Below are 11,310 nucleotides of genomic sequence, written 5' to 3'. Positions count from 1 at the left end.
GGGGTTCGCGTCCCCCCCGCGGCTCCTCGGACGGACCCGCCGGGGGAAACGGGGGAGAACCGGGGGGAACGGGGAAGAACCGGGGAGAACCGGGCACCGGGCAGGACCTCGGGGCTGCAGCCGGGGGGTGTCCCGGTGCTGCGCCCACCCGGGTCCCGGCTCCGAGCTGCCCACGGGTGGGGGGGACACGATACCGGGCGACTGAGGGCGGCGACAACGCGCTCCCGGCAGCACAGACACGGCCCTTCGGTGTGCACCGACACGAGTGTGCACGGACACGCGTGTGCACGGACACTCACTGCATCACATACACACTTTGCAGTGTGCACACACGCCCTGCAGTGCACACACACCTTGCAGTGCGCACACAAGCTTTGCAGTGCACACACACACCTCACAGTGCATGCACATGCGTGTGCACAGCCACGTGCATCACAAGCACACCTTGCAGTGTGCACACACGCCCCGCAGTGCACACACACCTTGCAGTGCACACACACCTTGCAGTGCATGCACACGCGTGTGCACAGCCATGTGCATCACAAGCACACCTTGCAGTGTGCACACACACCCTGCAGTGCACACACACCCTGCAGTGCACACACACCTTGCAGTGCACACACACACCTTGCAGTGTGCACACACACCTTGCAGTGCACACACACACCTTGCAGTGTGCACACACACCCTGCAGTGCACATGCACCTTGCAGTGCGCACACACACCTTGCAGTGCACACACACACCTTGCAGTGCACACACACACCTTGCAGTGCGCACACACACCTTGCAGTGTGCACACACACCTTGCAGTGCACACACACACCTTGCAGTGCACACACACCTTGCAGTGCATGCACATGCGTGTGCACAGCCACGTGCATCACAAGCACACCTTGCAGTGCGCACACACACCTTGCAGTGCATGCACACCTTGCAGTGCACACACATGCTCATGTGCACACACGCGTGTGTGCACATGCTCTCCCTGCACTGCACGCACACCCTGCAGTGCACGCACATGTGTGCACACCCACGTGCATCACAGGCACACTTTGCAGTGTGCACACACACGCTCCTGTGCACACATGCATGTGTGCACACGCTCTCCCTGCATTGCACACACACTTTGCAGTGCACACCCCCCCCTTGCAGTGCACACACCCCCCTTGCAGTGCACACACATGCTCATGTGCACACACGTGTGTGTGCACACACTCTCCCTGCCTTGCACACCCCCCCTTGCTGTGCACACACCTTGCAGTGCACAGCCCCCCCTTGCAGTGCACACCCCCCCTTGCAGTGCACACACCCCCCTTGCAGTGCACACACCCCCCTTGCTGTGCACACCCCCCCCCTTGCAGTGCACACACACTTTGCCTTGCACACCCCCCCTTGCAGTGCACACCCCCCCTTGCAGTGCACACACCCCCTTGCAGTGCACATCCCCCCCTTGCAGTGCACACCCCCCTTGCAGTGCACACCCCCCCTTGCAGTGCACACCCCCCCCTTGCAGTGCACACACACTTTGCCTTGCACACCCCCCCTTGCAGTGCACACCCCCCCCTTGCAGTGCACACACCCCCTTGCAGTGCACACCCCCCCCTTGCAGTGCACACCCCCCCCTTGCAGTGCACACCCCCCCCTTGCAGTGCACACACCCCCTTGCAGTGCACACACCCCCCTTGCAGTGCACACCCCCCCTTGCAGTGCACACACCCCCTTGCAGTGCACACCCCCCCTTGCAGTGCACACCCCCCCCTTGCAGTGCACACACCCCCTTGCAGTGCACACCCCCCCTTGCAGTGCACACCCCCCCCTTGCAGTGCACACACCCCCCTTGCAGTGCACACCCCCGCTTGCAGTGCACACCCCCCCCTTGCAGTGCACACCCCCCCTTGCAGTGCACACCCCCCCCTTGCAGTGCACACACACTTTGCCTTGCACACCCCCCCTTGCAGTGCACACCCCCCCTTGCAGTGCACACCCCCCCCTTGCAGTGCACACACACTTTGCCTTGCACACCCCCCCTTGCAGTGCACACCCCCCCCTTGCAGTGCACACCCCCCACTTGCAGTGCACACCCCCCTTGCAGTGCACACCCCCCCCTTGCAGTGCACACCCCCCCTTGCAGTGCACACCCCCCCCTTGCAGTGCACACACCCCCTTGCAGTGCACACCCCCGTGCACACACCTGGTGACACCGCGCACCATCCGGCTGCCATCAGCAGCTTTTCACACACGGGTGAGAGGTGTGAGCCTATTCCCACCTAAAACCAGCATCGAAACCCCAGCTTTCTGGCCCAAAACGAGGGTTATTTTGCAGAAGGATGGAAAATAGTGGAGGGAGCCCAATCCCCATGGGGTCCCGGAGCCCAATGACCCCTCGGAGACCGGTGACACGGAGCTGAACCACCACCAAGTTCCACGTTCCAACCAACAAGCACCAGGCGATTTTGCCACGTGGAATCCAAACCTCTCCGGGTTTGGATCCATCTCCTGGGATCCCAACCCCATATTGTGTCCCATGTGTCCCCAGCCCGCTCCCGGTGTCACCGCTGACCTGCACCACCCCCAACACTCGCCTAGAAACAGAGAAGCTTCGTTAACCAGAGTAATAATCGTCCTTTATTAGGCTGAGCTCCCCACGGAGAACCCGGATTCCTGGGTTTATTGCTTAGGACCATCCAAATCCATCTCTGCTCTTCCTCGTGGTGGGGAGGAAGAGCGGGGACCGAGCAGGCGGATCGTATAAATTAAGAAGGAAAAGGAACGTTTACAGTGCGGAGCGTGGGACGTCGGCTCCGTATGGGGCTCCGGACTCAGCTGGGCAGAGGCTTCTCGCACACGTAGTAGCACTCGTAGGTGCAGTAAACGTCGTTCCACTTCCCGGCCACCCAGACGTGGGCACAATCCTCGTTGTTGCCGCTGTTGTTGGGCTCGCCCTCCTTCCAAAATCTGGGGCGAAAAGGGGCAAAGTGAGACGGGGCAGTTGGGGACGAGGGGAGCCGCTTTCCCTGCGGCATGGCCGAGCTAAACCTGGCTGATTTAAGACAGGTTTAGGCGCTAATTCTTGCTTCTGCTGCTGCGTTAGAAAGCTGGTTAAATGGCAAAATGGGGTACGCTTGCTCTTTGGGGCGACGGGCACGAAAATGCAGGGCAGGCCGGCACTCACGTGAACGTGGTTTTATAGTCGGTCCCGTCGATCCATTCCCATTCGCCTTCCGAGTTCTCGTCCGTCAGCCCGATCCAGAAGCGCTCGTTCCGCGTCCTGAACATGACAAAATTCTGCAGCGGGGAGACGGATCAGGAGGGAAAAGCGCCAGGAAACGGCTCCTCGGGGCGGCCTCAGCACCCGCGGAGGAGCCGGAGGGTGCGATTCTGCGCGGGGTGGAGGAGCAGGATGGGTGCTGGAGCATCTCGAGCATCCCATGTATGTACCGGAGCAGCGGGACGCGTGGGTTCCGCCTGCTCTCTGCTGGCTGATGCACAGGATAACAGCACCCAGCGAGCAGGTGTGGGTAGCACAAAATGTAAAGGAATCCTAAGCTTACACCGCGTGTTTTGGGCCGTGACACGTTTCTGAACTTGTCCAGTAACGCTTCCCAAAAGCGAAACGGTTCCCCAGGTCTGGAGGGCTCTTTGCTGGCCCTCGATGTCCCCAAATGTCCCTCTCGGAGGGCTCGGAAACACCCTCAGGTTCCAAGGGGCAACCTTGGGGGGGTCCACACAGTTTGGGCTGAGCGGTTTGGCGAGCTTGGCTTTGCAAAGCTCCAGGAAGAGCTTAATTTTGCTCTGGTCCAGGCTGCCCCAAGGCTGGACCCTCTCTGGTTGAGCAACCACCAGTTTGACACCAGCACTGGGGCAACCCCCGACTTTCCTGCCTAGAATCGTGTGGGTGGTTCCTTTGGCTTTGTGGTTTGGTTATTGTTATTTTATTGTTATTTTATTGTTATTTTAATGTTATTTTGATGTTATTTCATTGCTGTGTTCTACCTGCTTGGCGTAGCTGTTGATGACGGCCAACTGCGAGTGCATCTCTTCGCACTGAGCCTTCGCCTTGTGCCAGCTCGTCCGGGCCAGCGAGAAGTAATAACATTTGCCATCAAAATATTCCCATTCCCTGGAGCCGGGGCCGCAGGGAAACACTGCGAGAAGGACAGACGGACATTGCACGGACATCGCAGCGATATTGCGGCAACAACGGGCTTCCCGGTGCCAAACTGCGGCGGACACGATGGCAAAGAGAAGGGGACGGGTGCCCGACACCACCCCAGCGCAACAACCCGAAGGATGAACATTTTGGGGACTATTCAGGGCAAATTGAGAGGGGAAGGAAAGCCGGTGGGTTGTGGCAGCAACCAGGACTTACACAGGGAATCCCGGCCGGAAAAGTTGTGTCTCCGTTCCGGCTGCACCTCGTTGAGTTTGGATGAAATGGCCGAAACTATGGAGAGAGATGGAGAGACGTGGGTCGCGTTGCGTTGCCACCCGCTGCCTTTTGTTCTGGGTTCTTTATTCTGCTGGGGATGCAAAGAAACCCCAGGAAACTTCAACCACTTGGAGCCTGGATTACCCAGGATTTTATATATTTTTATATATTTTTATATATTTCTATATAATTATACATATAGACGGTAGCGCGGTCTCTAGGTGGGACAGCTCTTGGTCACCACCACTTGGAATTAGGACCTATTGATTCTCCTAGAGCGGGATCGTGCGCTTCAGCCTCATGTATCTCATGGTCCCAGCTGCCTAATTAATCAATTAAAAGATCCCCCGGTACCTCTGGAGAGCGACACGGCGAACAGGGTGATGATGAGCAGGAAGGAGAGGGCCAGGAGCAAATAGACGGTGAGAAAGGATCTCAGCTTCTGCTGGAAGAAGTTTCTGTCTTCAAAAGCAAAGCAGAGAGACGTGAAAACCTTCCCCTGCGGTCGGCGGGATGTTTTCGGAGCTTCCATTTATAGGCGGGTTAATTAATAACCCGCAATGGTTAACTAGTGGGTGAAGAAGCTGGAATTTTGGTGGTAATCCCTATTGGGGACAAGCTGGGGGGCTGGAAGGACCCCAAAAGTTTACAGCACGTGTTTTGGGCTGTGACAAAAGGGAAACGGTTCCCCAGGCGCCAGTCCTCGATGTCCCCAAATGTCCTTCTTGGAGGGGACGAACCTCAGAAACACCCTCAGGTTCCAAAGGGCAACCTTGGGGGGTCCACATGGGTGCTGGGTTTGGCGAGCTCGGCTTTGCAAAGCTCCAGGAAGAGCCTAATTATGCCCTGGCCCAGGCCGAGCCCAGCACGGCCATGACGGGCTTGTGGGTGACACCCCAAACCCGCAGCATCATCTCCCACCCGAACCCCACAACAAGCTCATTAGGGCGGGGGTCCCCCCCAACTAATTAACCGCATTAGAGCTAATTAGCTCGAGCGACTAAAGCGAGGAGGAAGAGGAGCAGAGGCCTCGGTGGGAAAGGCCGCGGCCACGCTCCTCGAGGCCGATAAACCACCCACGTTTTACCTTTAAAAACATGTAGATCATCGTCCAGATGCTCCTCGTCCATCCCGGAGCCGCCGATGTGACCGAGGAGACGGTTCTTCCAGCGGGATCGACGTCGGAAAGACCGTGGGACGTCTCTAGGGCCGTTCCATCCCAGGGTTATAATTTAACCAGCGCGTTTTCGGGTTGTGCCCTATGGGTTCGTCCCCTCAAAATAACAATTTGGCTCATGCAATAATTGATCTATCTGGAGGTTTTTGACCGGCCGAGCGGGGTGTCATTTGCCTTCATAATTCCATCCTTTTGGGGTTTAAAAGGGCAAATTCTCAAGGTTTTGAAGGTATTTCCTCCAAGTGCGGCTGCTAAATAGGAAATGGTTTGGAAACGAAGCTGGAGGCACAAGAAAATCAAGCAGATTTGGGTCTGATGAGCACCCGGGTGGAGGTGCCGTCTAAACCTACACGTGGTGGGGGTTTAGGAGCAGCTTTAGGATGACGCTGACCCAGAACAGGGAAAGTTTGGGCCTTTCCTAAGTTTGGTCGTCGACTTTCGCCCCTCTCGGCCCCAAGAGCCGTTTCACTGACTCCTCTAAGCCTTTTAGTCTGGGTTTTGCCCCAAAATTGGGCTTTGGTGGCACCACGTTTGGGGCGGTTCAACTTTGGCCAAAGCTGCAATGGGGTTAAACAGGGTAGAAACCCCCCCAGGGTGGAAATGGGGAGCAGGAAGGGGCTGGAACGGCCCTGCAGAAGCTGCTCCTGGGGTGGAAACACAACGGTGACTCAAGAAGAGCCTTTTCGGTCCTTTATTGCCGCAATTTGCGCCGCGCTCGTCAGGTATTTACAGCCCCAAGGCCACTTCGGGCCAACTTGGAATGTCTGTTCGCTGTCTAAAAGTTGGGAACATCGGATATAAAATGATATAATTTTATATAATATAAAACCGTTGCCGTCGCGCCCACCAACACCCGGAGAACATTTCGGTTCAAGCCGCGCTTTGACTGTCGGATGCTTTTGGTTTTAATTTTCCCTTTTGCTGTTTTAACTCCGTTCTCCCGGCCCTGAGAGAGAGCAATTCGAGATTTAATAACGCTAATTAGTGCGGCGCGATGAGCGCGGCGCGGTGCTCATTAAACCGGCAGCCTTGGGATCTTTCCAAAGCGGAGCCGCGGCGTTTAACCGTTGTTTATTTGCCCCAACAGGACCAGGGCACAAAGACCGGTTGCTAACGAGATGCGCGGCAACGAGGATTTCGTCATCCAGGTCTGGCTGGAACCAAACGACTTATTGCATAAGGTTGGAGAACGGGGGGGGAAATAGTCGGATTGTGAGATTGAGCCCAAAAATAAGCTCGACTGGGGGGACCCCTCGCCATATGAGCCCCTGCCCATAGTGGGGTGACCCCCCCATCTGAGCCCCCTGCCCATTGTGGGTGACCCCCCCCACACCCCCTGCCTGTAATGGGGTGACCCCCCCCGCCCCATCTCAGCCCCTGCTTGCAACTGGGGGGGACCCCTCCTCATCTGAGCCCCCTGCCCATAGTGGGGTGACCCCCCCACACCCCTTGCCTGTAATGGGGTGACCCCCCCGCCCCATCTCAGCTCCTGCCCATAATTAGGTGACCCCCCCCTCCACCTGTAATGGGGTGACCCCCCCTGCCCCATCTCAGCAGGTGCTGGGCATCCTCAAAGGGGATTGAACCTCCCAGCACCCAAAGAGGGGGGGAAAGAGCAAATAATATGGGGGGGGGCGGAAATATCAGTTCAAATATCTCAGTGGAAGAAAATCACAGGGAGGGGATCGAGGTGTTGAGAGGAGCCGAGATTTGGGTGTTTGGGCTCTTGGTGCTTCCCCGCTGGAGGGAAAAAGGGGTGAAGGGACACGAATGGATGATCCCACTGGTACCCGCAGCCCCGAGGGCACCGTTTGCTGCCAAAAGCTGTTTATTTTCACAAAGACGTCGCTTCGGCGACAACACGGCAGCGCGAGAAGCCGTCAACCAAAAGCAGCTTTATTCAATAAGTGCAATATTTGAATTAAAAACAGTCCAGGGCTGACGCGGCCGCCTGAGAGCAGAACGTCGCGATGTTCGTTGTCACGGTGCGACGGTGCGGGGAGGAGGAGGAGGAGAAAAGGCGATGAAGCACGAGCTCTTCCAAGAAATCGGTGCGTGTTGCTGAGGCGTTTTTAAGCTGGGGGGGTTTGCAGTGTGTGGTTTAAGTGGAGTTGGATATTAACTGCAAATCTGGGGGCTGAGCTGCGAGTTTTTAGTAGCGGGAGGGCGCCTTGTTTTAGTCCCTGAATTCTACACTGCAGCAGCCTGATATTCAGCAGCAAGGAAAGAGAATAAGGCAGAGGTTAAACTTGTAAACTCAGCTTAACTTTGGTCAGTGCGGTTCCCAAAGGCTGGGGGCTCCCTGTTCGCCCCCATCCGTGCAAAACGGGGGGAATCCCCCCAAAAGCAGGTTCCTGACAAACCGTTTTACGTCGCACGCTTGCTGTTTCACCTCCGACATAAAAATACATGCGGCAGCTCCCAAGAAAACAAGCTTTACCCAAAAAGAAGCACTTGGGGTATAGAAATCATACAATTTGGGTTGGACTGGACCCTCCCCGCGCATCCAGTGCCCCCCCTGCCATGAGCGGGGACGTTTCACAGGCTCAGGTTGCTCAGAGCCCCGTCCAGCGTGGCCTGGGGTGTCTCCACACCTCTGGGCAACCTGGGCCAGTGTTTCACGCCCTCATTCTGTAAAATAGATTCACATATGCTCTCTGTAAGGCATTAGATGTAAAGCTACAGTGGGTAAACTCTCCTCAATTTTAGCTCTTACTTCATCTGTGGGGTTAGGGACGGCTAATCTGAGGTTCCGCAGCCGCGGCAGCGCTTGGCACAGAGCAATAACGGCCCCAAGAGAAACGTGGTTCCTGAGACCAAGACCCAGCGTCTCCAGGCCCTGCAGGCTCGTTAAGTGCTCCAGCGCTGCGTTCGTTAGCGACCCGGTGCTGCACACCTCCAGGAACCGCAGCCGCCCCATGTGGCGCCCGATGAACTCCACGGCCGAGTCGGTGATAAAGGAGCCGCACAGCACAAAGTGCTTCAGCCCCTCCAGATCCGGAGCCGCTTGCTCGATATCCTCATCATCGATGTTTGAGAAGCCGGAAACGCTCAGCGTCTCCAGGGAGTAATGGGAGGCGACGTTGAGGAGATGGTGACTTTCAAAGGCGTTGACATTGCTGACAACGAGGTGCCGAAGCCGCGGCACGGCCGGGCAGCAGAACCAGGAGCCGTGGATTAAGCAGCGGCGCAGCTCCAGCCTGGTGAGGGACGGCGGGAGGCTGTCGTAGGGGACGTTGCGGAGGTCGGCGTCGTCCACGCCGAGGCAGACGAGCTGGGGACAGCGCGCGCGGAGCTCGCGGAGCAGCGCCGGGGTGAGGAGCGGCCGGTTGATGCCGGAGTCGACGAGGCCGCGCAGCCGCAGCACCCGCAGGTTGGCGTGGATCCGGTGCCGCACCAAGCGCCACAGGGGCCGGGCGCTGAGCTGGGGGGGGAGAGAAAAGGGCCCACTCCAGGGGGTGGGAACCCCCAGATCTATGGATGCAGTGGGGTGACCCCCCCCACCCCATCTCAGCCCCTGCCTGCAACTGGGGTGATCCCTCCCCATAATGGGGTGACCCCCCCAGACACCCTTGCCCCACCTCAGCCCCTGCCCATAGTGGGGTGACCCCCCCATCTGAGCCCCCTGACCATAGTGGGGTGACCCCCCCCACCCCATCTCAGCCTCTGCCTGCAACTGGGGTGATCCCTCCCCATAATGGGGTGACCCCCCCAGACACCCTTGCCCCACTTTAGCCCCTGCCCATAGTGGGGTGACCCCCCCATCTGAGCCCCCTGACCATAGTGAGGTGACCCCCCCCACCCCATCTCAGCCTCTGCCTGCAACTGGGGTGATCCCTCCCCATAATGGGGTGACCCCCCCAGACACCCTTGCCCCACCTCAGCCCCTGCCCATAGTGGGGTGACCCCCCCTATGAGCCCCTTGCCTGTAGTGAGGTGACCCCCCCCACACCCCCACCTGCAATAGGGTGACCTCCCCCCATCTGAGCCCCCCTGCCCATAGTGGGGGTGAGCATCTCCATCTGAGCCCCCTTGCCTGCAATGGGGTGACCCCCCCACCCCTGTGACCTCAGCCCCTGCCTGCAATGGGGTGACACCCCCTCCACAACCTCATCCTCTGCCCACACTGGGGTGACCCCCCCCTCCCATGTGACCGCCTGCCCATAGTGGGGTGACCCCCCCATCTGACCCCCTGCCCACACTGGGATGACCCCCCACACACCCCCTGCCTGCACTGGGGTGACCCCCCACACACCCCCTGCCCGCCCTGGGGTGACACCCCCCACGCCCCCTGCCCACATTGGGGTGAACCCCCTGCCCACATTGGGGTGACCCCCCACACCCCCTGCCCACATTGGGGTGACGCCCCCCACACCCCCTGCCCACATTGGGGTGACGCCCCCCACCCCCCCTGCCCACCCTGGGGTGACACCCCCCCCACCCCCCCTGCCCGCCCTGGGATGACCCCCCCACCCCCCCCTGCCCACATTGGGGTGACCCCCCCACACACCCCTGCCCACATTGGGGTGACCCCCCCCACACCCCCTTCCCGCCCTGGGGTGACCCCCCCACCCCCCCTGCCCACATTGGGGTGACCCCCCCACCCCCCCTGCCCGCCCTGGGGTGACCACACACACCCCCTGCCCGCCTGGGGTGACCCCCCACACACCCTTGCCCACACTGGGGTGACCCCCACAGCCCCCCTGCCCGCCCTGGGTGACCCCCCCCCACCCCCCCTGCCCACATTGGGGTGACCACCCCCCCCACCCCCCCTGCCCACCCTGGGGTGACACCCCCCCCACCCCCCCTGCCCACCCTGGGGTGACACCCCCCACACACCCCTGCCCGCCCTGGGGTGACCCCCCCACCCCCCCTGCCCACATTGGGGTGACCCCCCCACACACCCCTGCCCACATTGGGGTGACCCCCCACACCCCCTGCCTGCCCTGGGGTGACACCCCCCAAACCCCGCCCGCCTGGGGTGACCCCCCCGCCCGCCCCGGCGTGACCCCCCCCACACCCCTTGCCCGCCCTGGGTGCCCCGGTGCGGAGCTGCCCCCGCACCTCGTCCGGTCTCACATCCACGTCTCTCCACAGCGCCGGGTCCCGCAGCAGGTCGCGCCACCGCCGGCAGACGCTGCGGGGAGGCGGAGGGAGCGCTCAGCGGCGCAGCCCAGGCGGGGGGCGGCCGCTCCCGGGGCCGCTGGCGGCGGGGGGATCCCACCTGGCCGCCCGCAGCCGGTCCCGCACCGGCAGCAGCTCCAGGATGTGGATCCACACCAGCACCGGCAGCTCCGGCAGCTCCGGCGCCCCCGCGTCCGCCATGCTACCCGCTTCACTCGCCTTGCTGACGTCACTTCCGCCCGCACTCCCCCTAACGTCCGGTTCCGGCGGCGCAGCGGCTGTGGGGAGTGACGCAGAGCTCGGTGGGTACCGGGGGCACCGGGCGGGTCCGGTGGGGCCGGTGGGGCCGGGACCCCGCTCCTCACCTCCCGGACCCCTTCGTTAACGATACATCCCCTGCGGTGCCTCTTGGCCCCTCCCGGTGGCTCCTTCCCCCTCCCGGTACCTCTTGGTCCCTCCCGGTGGCTCCTTCCCCCTCCCGGTGGCTCCTTCCCCCTCCCCGGTGGCTCCTCCCCCCTCCCGGTACCTCTTGGTCCCTCCCGGTGGCTCCTTCCCCCTTCCCGGTGGCTCCTTCCCCC

The 11,310-nt window shown here is 60.6% G+C and overlaps 2 protein-coding genes across 2 annotated transcripts; both read right to left on the bottom strand.

Moving 5' to 3' along the window:
* Nucleotides 1–2,821: 2,821 nt before the first annotated feature.
* Nucleotides 2,822–5,561, bottom strand: LOC309450802 (hepatic lectin-like; the record flags this gene model as incomplete). The annotated part of the gene is made up of 6 exons (XM_082073960.1): nt 2,822–2,957; nt 3,175–3,287; nt 3,996–4,147; nt 4,372–4,446; nt 4,786–4,893; nt 5,519–5,561. The coding sequence occupies 6 exons, from the start codon at nt 5,559–5,561 to the stop codon at nt 2,822–2,824; spliced, it is 627 nt and encodes a 208-aa protein (XP_081930086.1).
* Nucleotides 5,562–7,488: 1,927 nt separating this feature from the next.
* Nucleotides 7,489–11,226, bottom strand: LOC309450800 (F-box/LRR-repeat protein 12-like). The gene is made up of 3 exons (XM_082073957.1): nt 10,833–11,226; nt 10,673–10,745; nt 7,489–9,032 (listed from the first exon to the last, which is right to left on the bottom strand). The coding sequence occupies exons 1-3, from the start codon at nt 10,931–10,933 to the stop codon at nt 8,253–8,255; spliced, it is 954 nt and encodes a 317-aa protein (XP_081930083.1). The 5' UTR covers nt 10,934–11,226; the 3' UTR covers nt 7,489–8,252.
* Between the last annotated feature and the right edge of the window lie 84 nt (nt 11,227–11,310).

Source organism: Streptopelia decaocto (genome assembly GCF_964273445.1).
Source record: "Streptopelia decaocto genome assembly, chromosome: 29".
NCBI lineage: Eukaryota > Metazoa > Chordata > Aves > Columbiformes > Columbidae > Streptopelia > Streptopelia decaocto.
This window is presented reverse-complemented; position numbering and strand designations above follow the sequence as displayed.

Excerpts from the sequence above, each read along its gene's own strand:
- LOC309450800 (XM_082073957.1), bottom strand. The coding sequence starts at position 10,933 with ATGGCGGACGCGGGGGCGCCGGAGCTGCCGGAGCTGCCGGTGCTGGTG. Across the intron at positions 10,746-10,832 it reads GACCGGCTGCGGGCGGCCAG|CGTCTGCCGGCGGTGGCGCG; the intron begins GTGGGATCCCCC and ends GCCTCCCCGCAG. Across the intron at positions 9,033-10,672 it reads TGGATGTGAGACCGGACGAG|CTCAGCGCCCGGCCCCTGTG; the intron begins GTGCGGGGGCAG and ends CTCCCCCCCCAG.